The sequence below is a fragment of the Triticum aestivum genome, chromosome 3A (assembly GCF_018294505.1).
Source record: "Triticum aestivum cultivar Chinese Spring chromosome 3A, IWGSC CS RefSeq v2.1, whole genome shotgun sequence".
In the NCBI taxonomy this organism is placed as follows: Eukaryota; Viridiplantae; Streptophyta; class Magnoliopsida; order Poales; family Poaceae; genus Triticum; species Triticum aestivum.
Window position 1 is genome coordinate 234,292,558 of NC_057800.1, and position 12,232 is coordinate 234,304,789.

The 12,232-nt window shown below is 40.3% G+C and overlaps 1 protein-coding gene and 1 long non-coding RNA gene across 4 annotated transcripts; one reads left to right on the forward strand and one right to left on the reverse strand.

Annotated features, from left to right (window-relative positions):
• The first annotated feature begins 743 nt into the window (after positions 1 to 743).
• LOC123061090 (uncharacterized) lies at positions 744 to 4,165 on the forward strand. 3 transcript variants are annotated; one of them, XR_006428478.1, is made up of 3 exons: positions 744 to 1,444; positions 3,386 to 3,478; positions 3,571 to 4,165. It is a non-coding gene; the product is annotated as an uncharacterized lncRNA (long non-coding RNA). The 3 variants fall into 3 exon arrangements; XR_006428476.1 differs by lacking the exon at positions 744 to 1,444 and having other exon boundaries at positions 2,431 to 3,478; XR_006428477.1 differs by lacking the exon at positions 744 to 1,444 and having other exon boundaries at positions 2,431 to 3,478; positions 3,887 to 4,165.
• Positions 4,166 to 5,872: 1,707 nt separating this feature from the next.
• LOC123061091 (NEDD8-activating enzyme E1 catalytic subunit) lies at positions 5,873 to 11,944 on the reverse strand. Its single transcript, XM_044484010.1, has 9 exons — positions 11,698 to 11,944; positions 11,439 to 11,602; positions 10,292 to 10,494; positions 9,634 to 9,866; positions 9,500 to 9,562; positions 9,359 to 9,415; positions 7,992 to 8,113; positions 6,891 to 7,008; positions 5,873 to 6,313 (listed from the first exon to the last, which is right to left on the reverse strand). The coding sequence occupies exons 1-9, from the start codon at positions 11,815 to 11,817 to the stop codon at positions 6,026 to 6,028; spliced, it is 1,368 nt and encodes a 455-aa protein (XP_044339945.1). The 5' UTR covers positions 11,818 to 11,944; the 3' UTR covers positions 5,873 to 6,025.
• Positions 11,945 to 12,232: the final 288 nt, after the last annotated feature.

Below are 12,232 nucleotides of genomic sequence, written 5' to 3' on the forward strand. Positions count from 1 at the left end.
TGACTGTTTGCTCGTCGCTTTGAAAACTTCATAATAAATTCATATTAACTTGGGAAAATGCAAATAAGATATCAAAATGTTCAGAAAAACATCATCTATATGTGCATGTCATTTGTATTACAAAAGTGTTGTTCATACATTTTTAGGTTTAATAATATTAATAACATCGTGTGGTTTAAACAACACTTTCCTCGTGAATGCAAATGACATGCACATATAGGTGATGTTTTTCTGAACATTTTGATATCGTATTTGTACTTTTCCGAGTTAATATGAATTTGTTATGAACTTCTTAAAGTGGCAGTCAAACGGTCAAGAAGTGGCTTGGGCAGGACCTTGGAAACTAGAGACAAAACAGCTGAATGGGACACAACTAGGGGCATAAAATTGAGTATCCCAACCAAAATTCTACATATAGGATTATGTTTTTCCTCTCAGCTAAAGAGACCCTGAAACAGTTACAGAAGGAAAGGGCATGTCCGAGATGCAAGGATTTCTCAGGCTCCCGGGTATTCGAATTATTTTATGAGATTATTAGTACTTATATTTTTGGCATTGAACTGCATAACTGAACTAATTTTGGCACTACTATTTTATGAGATCATGACAGGAACCATCTTCTCGGCAAAACTGTTGCGTCTTAAACGTGAAATAGCATGACCAGTCCACCACTGAGATACAAGTCAAACTACTACAGACTACTAAGTTTTGCCAAATATATTTTAAGTTAAACCGAAGAGATTGTGCAAGTGTAAATTTCAGCTTCTGTTTCATCTGTGCTTCCAAATACACTACTCTCTCAACGAAATGGGAGGTTAATCTCTACTATTAAAGGGGGATCGAACGTCGTGATGGTTCGACCACCTCGTTCGATCCCCCCGCCTCGTACGACAGATCGCATGAGCAGCCCACTTCCCCTCGCAGCCTTCCTTCACGCGATTTAAAAAAAAAACATGACCCACTTCCGTCCCACGTCCCACGTCCCCTCCCCAGTCTCGCCCACCTCTCGCTCCCGATCCGTCCTCACGATCTCGTGACAGAAATCGCCGCCGCCGCCCCCGCCCCCACACTCGTCTGTCCAGATGAACTACCCATCTCCATCGCCGTCCGACACTCGTCTCGTTCGCCGTCCGACACTCGTCTCATTCGCCGTCGCGCAGCCAATGCACGCCGGCCTTGTACGATCTGCTCGCCACCACCGCTGATCCCCTTACTGAACCCATCTGATGGCGGCGCCGACCCATCTTTGGATGCTGCATGCGGCGACAATGGCAAACAAGAAGACATCAACGTACGCCACCACCATCGCCGGTTTGCAGGGTCCCGCTAACCGCTTTGAAGGCCTTCAGTTTGACACGGAGAAGTCCTGGGCATGGGTTCGAGATGATGCATGACGTGGTGGCGAGGGCCACAATGGCCAGGGAGCAAGCTGATGGCATCAAAAGTAAGTAACGATCATAGGCTTGTACCTTACGTGATTGCTCCCGTGCTTGTTCACATGATTGCTCGATCTCCTGCTTGTTCACATGATTGCTCTCTTGCTTGTTCCCTGTGTAATCGCAACAACTATTGGTGGTGATTGTGAGTTTGTGACTGTGCGGTTCACGCATCAGTGGCACATCCAAATCAACTCCACTAATAAATTGTGCTCTCCATTATAAGATTGGGTAAATTTTTTCCGGTGGTCAGTGGTATGCCGGGAAGCTTTCAGTTTGGATCTTGTTGGAGATTCTCCATGTAGCCTTCTTGGTTCTGAATCCAAAGTGCATGGTAATCCTGAAGAGCTTGACTCCTTGAATCAGAGGAAACCAAGGTTAGCATTAGTCCCCACAATAACTTGGCTTGCATGCAGTAATATTTTGGGAGTGGAGAAAGAGAGCAAGAATTCCACAATACATACGATCAATTGGAGGGCTTCTAACCGTTTTTACTTTAGCTAATTTTATCATGTCAGGAGCCTGCTCTGTTAATCCACTCAAAACCTTTTGCATAACACAACCACGGAGCGAAGCCAGTTATTTCTACCATGTAGTTTGTCATTGTGATTTGATTTTTCTTTCTTCCGTAGCAACACACTGTACTTACACCTGTAGAAGAACAACATTAGTGATGAAAGCTTGGTATGCCGGGAAGCTTTCAGTTTGGATCTTGTTGGCAATTCTCCATGTAGGCTTCTTGGTTTTGAATCCAAAGTGCATGGTAATCCTGAAGAGTTTGACTCCTTGAATCAGAGGAAACCAAGGTTAGCATTAGTCCCCACAATAACTTGGCCTGCATGCAGTAATATTTTGGGAGTGGAGAAAGAGAGCAAGAATTCCACAATACATACGATCAATTGGAGGGCTTCTAACCGTTTTTACTTTAGCTAATTTTATCATGTCAGGAGCCTGCTCTGTTAATCCACTCAAAACCTTTTGCATAACACAACCACGGAGCGAAGCCAGTTATTTCTACCATGTAGTTTGTCATTATGATTTGATTTTTCTTTCTTCCGTAGCAACACACTGTACTTACACCTGTAGAAGAACAACATTAGTGATGAAAGCTCTTGGTTTCCCCCGGCACACTCGGATATATATTGCTACAGGTGAAATATGTGATGGTGAAAAAGATTAACTGCATTGAATACAAAGTTCCCTAACATAGCGTATGTGCACAAGGTTGCTTCTTATCTGATGGTGAACTACACCTCTTCCAATAACCACTCGACCCAAATGGCAGCCCTGGAATATCTTGTTTCTGTCATAGGTGATGTTTTTATTCCCTGTCCTGATGGAAACATGGCTAAATCATTTCTTCTTGCCACCATGGATATGCATTAGTATGACATGGTTAGCTGGGGCGAACGTGAGAAGAAAATAAATATTTGCATACACACAGGGTTGTAGTGTATAGCTCTCATGTGAATGCAGACGTTTGTTTTGAAAATCATGACTATCGTCAGCAAGAATGAACCCAGCAAAATAATTTATTTCTTTTTCTTTTTTCCTTACGATCCAATCAATGGACCGGGTTCCACTATCAGCAAAATAATTACCGAAGGTTAACTCAAAAGTGTACATGTTGCAACTGTATGTTAATGGGCTTCCACATGGGTTCATCATTCTTAACCAACATCAACTGTTGGGACTCTGGCGTATATTTCTCTTCAATATGGTCGCAAGGTATAATCCATTCTCTTTGTGCTTTAAACTGTCTCGTGCATACTCTGCCATATGTTGCCCGGTTATTTCATTTTGCTAGGCCATAAAAGCTTTACTTGCTTTCTGAATCTTACATCCACCTTTTGTTGGCATGAGTGGTGCATAGTATTTAGGCGCAACCATTTAAATATTTTTGGTTTTATTTGCTGAAGCACTACTAATTTGTCTTTGTATGGCAATAGATGATGTGTGGATGTGGGGCCATCCTTTACGCGATGTTGGTTGGTACCTACCCTTTCGATCAAGATCACAAGAATTTTGAAATGACAAGTCAGGTATGTTGCCAGCCGTTCAACTTAGCAATTCCACAAGTTGTACTTCTTGGCAAAACAACAAAATACTGAACTCATATTGCACAAATTATTAGGTGTTTAGTGTTCAATTCCACAAGTAGCTGCAGCCTTCCACCTTATGAACAAGTTCTGTCAAGATGTAGATGGTCAGGAGGTGCGATCCCATCAAAGTTATGTTCAAAGCTACAACTTGAACCTGAATCTCTATTGCAACGTAAATATGTGGTTTGTGCCAAGAAAATTCAGTTAGCTGTATGATTCTATTTTTGGTGTTCGTTTCTATTAAAAGTTAAAACCGTAAGTGAAATATGTTTCTTATCGGAGTCAATTGCATGAACATTGAACATGTCAACACTGAACAGTGTATCGACCACCCATCCTGTATTACAGGATGAACATATATACATCATTTGTACATGGCGAGCATGGAGCGAAAACCATCCAGATACCAGTTTGCCAACCAGTCCAAGTTCTAAGCGGGGCAAGCGGGCGTGCGAGTGGCAAGCAACGGACTATAGCCATTATATTCTGAGCGATCCATAGGAAAGTAATTATCTTATATGTGATTCTTTTTTCAAATTAAATTAAATTGCAGTTGTCTTAAGTCCTGTATAAAACCTCATTAGGTTGTAACGACCATTACTGATCAATGCAAGAGTTTTAGTTTCTTGTCAGATTTGTGTAGCTCTTGTGTCAGGAAGAAGAGGATGGCTGCTTTGTTGGTAGTTATAATTTTTCTAACACTGAAAAATGAAAGGAGTTCATTATCTCCGAGGAGGAGCACACCCGTGCCATTAAGTAGGAAATTAGCAAAGTTGCTAAGATCGGAGAATACCTTGACATTGATGTGCTTCTTCATGGACAGCCTGAGGTCAACATCCTTCTATTAATAATGTTTAGTGTTAACAAGACCTTGTGCCATGCTTAAGAAAATCGATGTTATTTTATTATAATTGACAATTTTTGGTTCTACATTTAAGTGGTTTGATATGTACTCCCTCCGTTCCTAAATACTTGTCTTTCTAGAGATTTCAACAAGTGACTACATACGGCGCAAAATGAGTGAATCTACACTTTAAAATATGTCTACATACATCCGTATGTTGAGTCCATTTGAAATGCTTAGAAAGACAAGTATTTGGGAACGGAGGGAGTATTTGATAGAAGAACGATATGGTTGAGTATTTCGGTGAGCAGCTCACTGGTTTTGCATTCACTGCCAATGGGTGGGTGCAAACTTTTGGATCAAGCTGTGTCAAGACATCAATTATCTATGTTGATGTGAGCCACCCCAACTCCACGGCAGTGTTCTGGTACAAGAGCCGAGTCCGGTATGAGAATGAGGAGAGCTGCAAGGTGGGCATGGTACACTGGTGATGGCTGCCAGAGGAGGTAGCCATCATCATATACGCATGGTTGGTGGAATCTTCCTTGGACTGTGAGGTTTGTATCAGCAGCTTCAAGGGAAAATACCCTTTGGAACATGGTGGTAATTACACCTGGTTACGTATTTTATTTTTAAAAATTTCAGAAATAGTCAAAACGTTCCAAAAACTTTTTCGCAATAAACTTTCCGGCGTACAAAAATGTTCTGCAATGAAATATTCCCTGAAAAAATCTGACAAAAATGACATATATTCTCTGACAATAGCGTGAACAGTACTGTCGTATATAGCGACAAATTTGTTTTTTACGCCCACAACAACATGAAAGTCATTTCTTCGTGAACATTTTTATACGAGTGCAACAATAATTCTACTTTGTTCGCAAAAAGTTTCAGATTTTTTTTTGACTTTCTTATAAATTACTATTTTGACAAGTTTGGGTGTAATTATACCTGAGAGCCATACGTTCCCGTCCCAGCTTCAAGCCATGTTTTAATTTATTGAGGCAACGATTCTCTCGATCGCGGGACTCATTTGGTGCCTTATTTTAGTGAATAGGCAATCATAGTTTTTATATTTTGATTAATTGTGTTATGAATGAATACATAAATCTCATCATCAAAGTCTTTACTCTAACCTTGAGGTAGGAGGATTCATACTGAGTGGAACTATGAGCTCTAATGCAATGCTAAAACAAGGAGATGACTTTGCGATTTATGATGTATGACATTGCTAAATTGTTTTAGGGATTGTTGAATTTGTCATAACTTAGAGGGAGTGGATGAAAATGCTGCAGGCCATTAGAAGTTAGGGACGATGGGAATGGCGATGGCAATTTGGCGACTTAGACAGAAGGCACGTGGATTTGGAGCAAGGTGGAAATGTAATAGCTGAAGTAGAGCGACTCATGATATATTCATTTGTTTTTCCGTAGGTTAGGGATGATAGAAATTAGTATGTAGGTCCGGGGTGATGTGAATGACTACGACAATTTTACAAACTTGAAGAAAGCATAGGAGAATTTATAGCGCGGTAACAAATGACTCAATGACTGAAGTGTTGAAGCTGAATGACCTTGCAATAGATCCCCTATAGACCCGTGGCAACGCACGGGCATTCAACTAGTATTATCTAAACGATGATATCACGAGCTCTCAGTTGTATCCATCTTCGAAGCTTCCTCGACGCCCTTGAAGGCCACTCGCAGCTTCCTCAGCGATGACACTTTCTTGCCATTGCTCTCCGCCATACCACTAACATGCACAGTAGCAAATGGGGTTCCTTTAAGGAGCTCAAACATGGGGATGCTCAGGTTTGGCCGTGTCATCTGCTCAAGAACTTCTGGCGACTGCATGTACAGATTGTTGCCTCCGTGCGTTACGCTAGCTTTTGACATCAGCAATTTGGGGTGCTCCTCAAGCATCTTGATGAACTGTCCATGATAAGTGGAAAGGGGATTCAGAAATCTACAGGCACACAGGCTCCGTATGCACAACAGTACATTCTCTATTCAGTGCCATTTTAGAATTATATGTTGATGCAACTAGGAACATAAACCTAGGTATTAAACTGCCTAGTCTTTGTGTCAGTGAGGAAGTGTTTTCTTTTCAACTTTCTCGTTGTTCAGAATATAGTAAAACCCACTATTTGCTTTATTTATAAAGCGGGGCGAAAGCCTTTTTGGGTAAAACCCACTATTTTGAAATACCATTTTGCTGAAAATACGGCACATGTTTTGAAGTTTGCAGGCAATGCAGCAAAATATACTTGTCTTTTGAGCCAAATGATGTATTTTTTTACATGATGAATGCATTCATGTATGTGCACGTGTGAGCTAAATAAAACTTCATGTTTATGTATTTGAAAGTTAACATCTTAGCACCATCCATATTTTGTGTGCATATGTAGTTCATGATTCAGCTCAGCCCCTTTCAAGTCGATATATACCTTCATTATACGAATAGATGTGCACAAGGTATGCAAGTTTTTATGATTTGAGTGTTACTGACCTCCGAAAGTGTCGATGTTGTATCCAGCTCAATAAGGGTACCAGGCCCACATACAAGGCAATCTGTATCTCTAACAAACTCTGTGACTTTAATATGAGTTCCTACAAGACCATTGTACCTGCATGAGAACATAAAATAACTGTTAGGCTCTTCAAATTGGCAATGCGTCATGTTTTTGTAACCGAAATGCATCTCCTTCAGATATGGTTGTCAAACAAGTTACCAGCAACAATACCATGTGGTGTATGTAAACAATATTTTGAGGGAATATGGCGACATATGATACAATAAGTCAATAACCAATTTTAACCAAATGATTTCAACCAATCAAGGATAGAATAGAATGCTATCACAAGACAAAAAAAGAACCTCAAGCAAATAATAGCTATGTAGTTTGGAATGAAAAATAATATTTATTTGCCACATGATTAAGAGAAAATAATAGCTAGCCAAACACCCAAATCAATAGGAGCAATTCAAGAAAATTAGATTCATAATGCGCCACATTGCTAATGAAGCTTTACTTCTGAATGTGTGCGCTCAAATAACCGAAGAGTTTCTTTCAACAAGCTGTATTTGTCTCGAAATCAGAAAGTTTGCATGTTCCTTTTTCAAAAAAGCTTTGCATGCGAGATATTGCCTACCGCGAACAGACGTGAATAATAGTGAAGATTATATGTTTTCCTTTTGTCATCAATTGAAAGTTGGTGTGTATGGTTCATTTATAATTTATTATCTAAAATATTAGTCTGTTTGGAATCTGTTGCTTAGGTTGTCAGACATGTGCGCCTGCAGTTTTATCCAGTTCATACACTGAAATAAACTCAGGTGAGTGAAATGAACCATTACAAGTAATACAACATGAATCAACCTATCATTTTCTGAATACTCTTATGGTGTGCCTTCCTGACTAACCAATGCATGGTCCACTTTGCTGCAGGAGTTTTGGCATGTATGTTTTGCATTCAAACAGTAATAGTTTTGGCTAAAAGATAAGAATAAAAGTATTTACAAGTAACACGATAAAAAAACTTCGGTCTTACTTTTTGGGGATACCGACTATTTGAGTAACAGAGTAAGAATGGGAGTAATGCAACTCACGTGAGATAATTTGACACGCTTTTGCTGCAGCCAGAGACAAGCTTCAAAGCTTCAAGTGCACATGCGGCAGAAATAATTGCATTTGTTGAAGCAATAGCTGGGATGATATTCTTGACAACACCCTGTAATCAGGAATACAAATTTCAATGCCCTCTTAAAATTAACAACGCTGTGCTTCCTGATTCCAAGATGTATACAACAGAAAAAATAATAAAATTGTACTTGGGTCATCTAAATAACTGAGAATCCAAATTAATTGGCCTGAAGGAATATAGAGGGATAAGAAAATTTGCAGATTAGATCACTGGCGCAACAATAGCAAAAATGCCTCCACATACTACGAAATGTGAAAAGGTTCTCTCTGAAATGCCTACTATCTGAAGGACACTAAGATACATTCTAAGTTGTGGGATTCCCATTAAGCGGTGGTAATTTTATTTTATAATTGACATTAAGTAGGCGGATGTAACAGACCAAAGAAGCATCAGTGGCATATAGAGAATTAGTTGCTGATAAACTAACTAAATGGCACAAAAACTTCTGTCAGAAGAAAAAATTGGACATAACGCAATACTGTGGAAATTAAACATTGACAAGCATGCTGAAGCTGCATAGGTGACAGCTAAATCATGTGTGAATAGATATTTTTTTGCACAAAGCAAAAGAGCAGCATGCAGAAAAGAGACAGAGATTATTGTGTGAATAGATATTTATTCAGAAAAATCATATGTAGGTGGTTTACAAGGCTAGTTAACTTTAAACGTTGCTATGATTAAACAAAACTTACACAAGTTATAAACTAAGACCATTCTTATTTACAACTTCTTAAATATCAATCTGTCCACTATTGAAGTGGATAATGCTACCAGTGCCAGCTTGCCCATAGTGCAAACCTGCACACAGCCTAATCCAACTACAAAATGATTATAACAGCAAATACTAGTAGCAAAATCACCTACTATTGGAGCACAGCAGACTACTAGAAAAACGAGATAATCTTAACAGGGCGGAATTTGGAGTATATGGCAGATATTGAATTTGAGCTGCATCCACACTCACTCACAAAACTTCCGACCAACCCAGCACTGGAATTTTCACCTTGCCAGCACAATATTGTTGGCCCCCTTTAACATGAATTTAACGTAATAAGGGTGGGTTTGCTTTGATATATAAAGGTATAAATAACAAAATACTATGATTCTGCCAAGAATTTTGATTGTTATTAGTTTTACGATAGAATGCATTATTAACGAGGGCACAAGCACAGTTCATGATAGAGGAGTATAACATTGAAACATTCTGGGATAGATAGGGATTAAAGTTACATCTTAGGCCTGGAGAATAAATAAACGGAGAAGATGACACACCTGAGTCAAAGAATACGTAACTCCAGAAATACCAAAAAGTTCTGCTCTCTTTAAAGCCTGTCAAGTATACATGACAAAAGATTAGACAGAAAAAAAGATAGGACACTATATAATTTTGTATGTCATCACACTAGAGCAAACCTCTGAATAAATCCACTGCATATGTTCTGTATCATCAGCATCAAAAGGTTTTCCACTGTGAACCTACAAGACAAAATATATTTGTTACAAATGAAAATAAATTAAAGGGCAAATTACAGATACAAGAATTATACCTCGTCCCATTTGATCAAATGAGCATACTCAATGCAATGAGCTGCAGTTCTTGGAGTCTCAGCAAGGGTACATAAGGGAAACTTGACCTGGGGAGGAAAAAGCCATATGTTGCATTCAAAGCAAGGCGTCGTCCCTGGTATAATGACTCTAGCGTGACCTTTGAAACCTTCTGTCCCACCATCTACCATAGGTTTAACTGTCTCCTGGACTGGTTTGTCGTCTGCGTCATACTCTGCAATTTCAAAGACATACCGGCATCAGTACATAAATGAAGGATATTATGAGTTTCATTGTGTAAATGTACTAGTTTCTCATCATTTGAGTCATAAACGGGCAAATACTACCTGTATTAAATTAGAGAACCTTGATTTTATCATTTTATGTGCAGCCCAACATACCGTTTTATTTGGGATGGAAATATTAACACAGAACAGTATTGATTCACATTTATCTCTAGCACTTTTTTTGCAAAACTTTCTTCAGTCTCAATCTATAGTTGCTATGAATGTGCATGCTATAGTCACTTGCAAATTTAAATTGGAATTTATACAAGGAAAGGACATATGAACACATTGCCGACCAAAGATATTTACTAGTTGAAGCCTTCTTTCCAAGTAAAAGACTAGAGATCCATAAAAACGGCATTGAAATATATACCTAAGAAACCACAAGCCACAGAATTGATGTAGCTTCGAGCTTCAATTGAGTCCAGACCAAGAACAATTATTTGGAACTGATTATAGAACTCTAGCTCTTTATCTTCAATCCTACAAAAATGGGGCACAATGTTCACTCCACTAACTCGCTCCATAACCCTCTTCGCAGCTACTTCAGCCTTGGGCTTCCCAACGTCTTGAATCCTGTACAAAATCACATGCAATGCTCATTGAGATGGTAACATTATAGAGAAACGTAAATAGAACATGCAAAATCCAAACAGATATACAGTTGATGCCGCAATAAAGTGAGGTTTTGGCCTTACTCGATGAGTAAGGCTTGGTTTGCAGTTGTTGTCCTGTGCAGTGCTTATGTTTACAGCTGCTGTCAATTCAATTATTTATTGTGTGTGTGAGAATCTATCACTGGTTTGGCAATCATACTGAAGTTAGACAAAGTGTCGTATTCAATGATTGGCCTCCAATGATCTTGCATGTTTATGACCACAATAATTGTTTGGCTGCTTGCAACTTGATTAAGAACAGGTAGCGTTTCAAAAAAAAATTAAGAACAGGTAGCAAAACATACAGTATCTATCTAATATCTTAGAAGGGATTCAATGACACAAGATTATCATAATCCACCGTGTACCATGCTGACCAAATTTTATGGAGAATGAGGATTCCTTTTTTACCAATATATTTGTTATTGCTTCAGAAACTCGCATAATATTTATCTAATATATACCATGGATAATGCGTTCTTGTAGTTATCTAATTTCTAATGTACCATGCCCACATAATATTTTCCAAATGCTGATATATTGTTGACATCACATCACATGGGACAAAAGTATATGTTAACCTGAAATCCTCTCTACTGTTCCTCACTTCCGGTCACTCAGAACTTGCAAATAATTGAACCCAGTTTCATTTTAGAGGACCTAACAGTAGAACGTCCTTCTATTTATCTATTCTCCAATCCGTACATTGCTCACTATCTATGCAAGCCAGAAATATTATCCCGTGGAGCAAACAACCTTAAATCTAGCGCTTAGCACGTGAACAAGGCAGCAAAGTTTAATACCACTATACTGCATAAACCCTATTCTTGTGTATAATCAGAAGGACTGGGTGTCGAGAAGGACCTGAAGAGGAACTGGCGGTTGAGGTTGGAGACGTCGATGGTGTCCATGTCGATGACGTGCAGGTTCTTGAACCCGGAGAGGGCGAGGTCCTTGAGGAGCTCGCAGCCCAGCCCGCCCGCCCCCACCACCAGCACCTCGACGTAGCTCCCAATAAGGTCCCGCAGCTGCAAGCACGGCGCAAGTAGCCGATTCAGTGTGAAATCGCGAGAAAGATCGAAAACGCCGGACAGGGGTTGGAGCGGTGGCGGCGGCGGCTCACCACGGGGCTGGGATCGAAGGTGGAGTGAACGAGGTTCCCGGGGCGGGAGAGGAGCATGTCCAGGTCTCTCCACCTTTCGGGCTCCGTTGGCGGCGGCGCCGCCGCGTCGGGGGAAGCCATCTCGCCTGCCTTTGGACGGGGGAATCTGTAGGATGTATCGTAGTCGAGGCGCCGAGGGTAGGGCGTGCGGCCGAGGTGGGGGAAGGAGACGAGAGAAATAACTCAGGACCTTGGAGTGTGCGGCTAGGATGCGTGATTTGTCAGATCGGACGGCTGCGGTTAGAGGCTGCAGCGCAAGGCAGCAAGCCTGGCCCCTCGAGCCTAGGTGAGCTAAAACAGTGAGAAAACCAACATCTGCATCTTTTTTTTTTTAGACAATACCAACATCTGCATCTATTAGGACGTGTTTGGTTGGTCGCATTAGGTTGGGCCAGACCTGCGCGGAAAGAATCTGACTTATTTGATTGTCTGGGCTGTATCAAAAACCTGGCCCGCACGAACCTCAAAGTAGGCATCAGCCTGGCTCTGGAGGAAC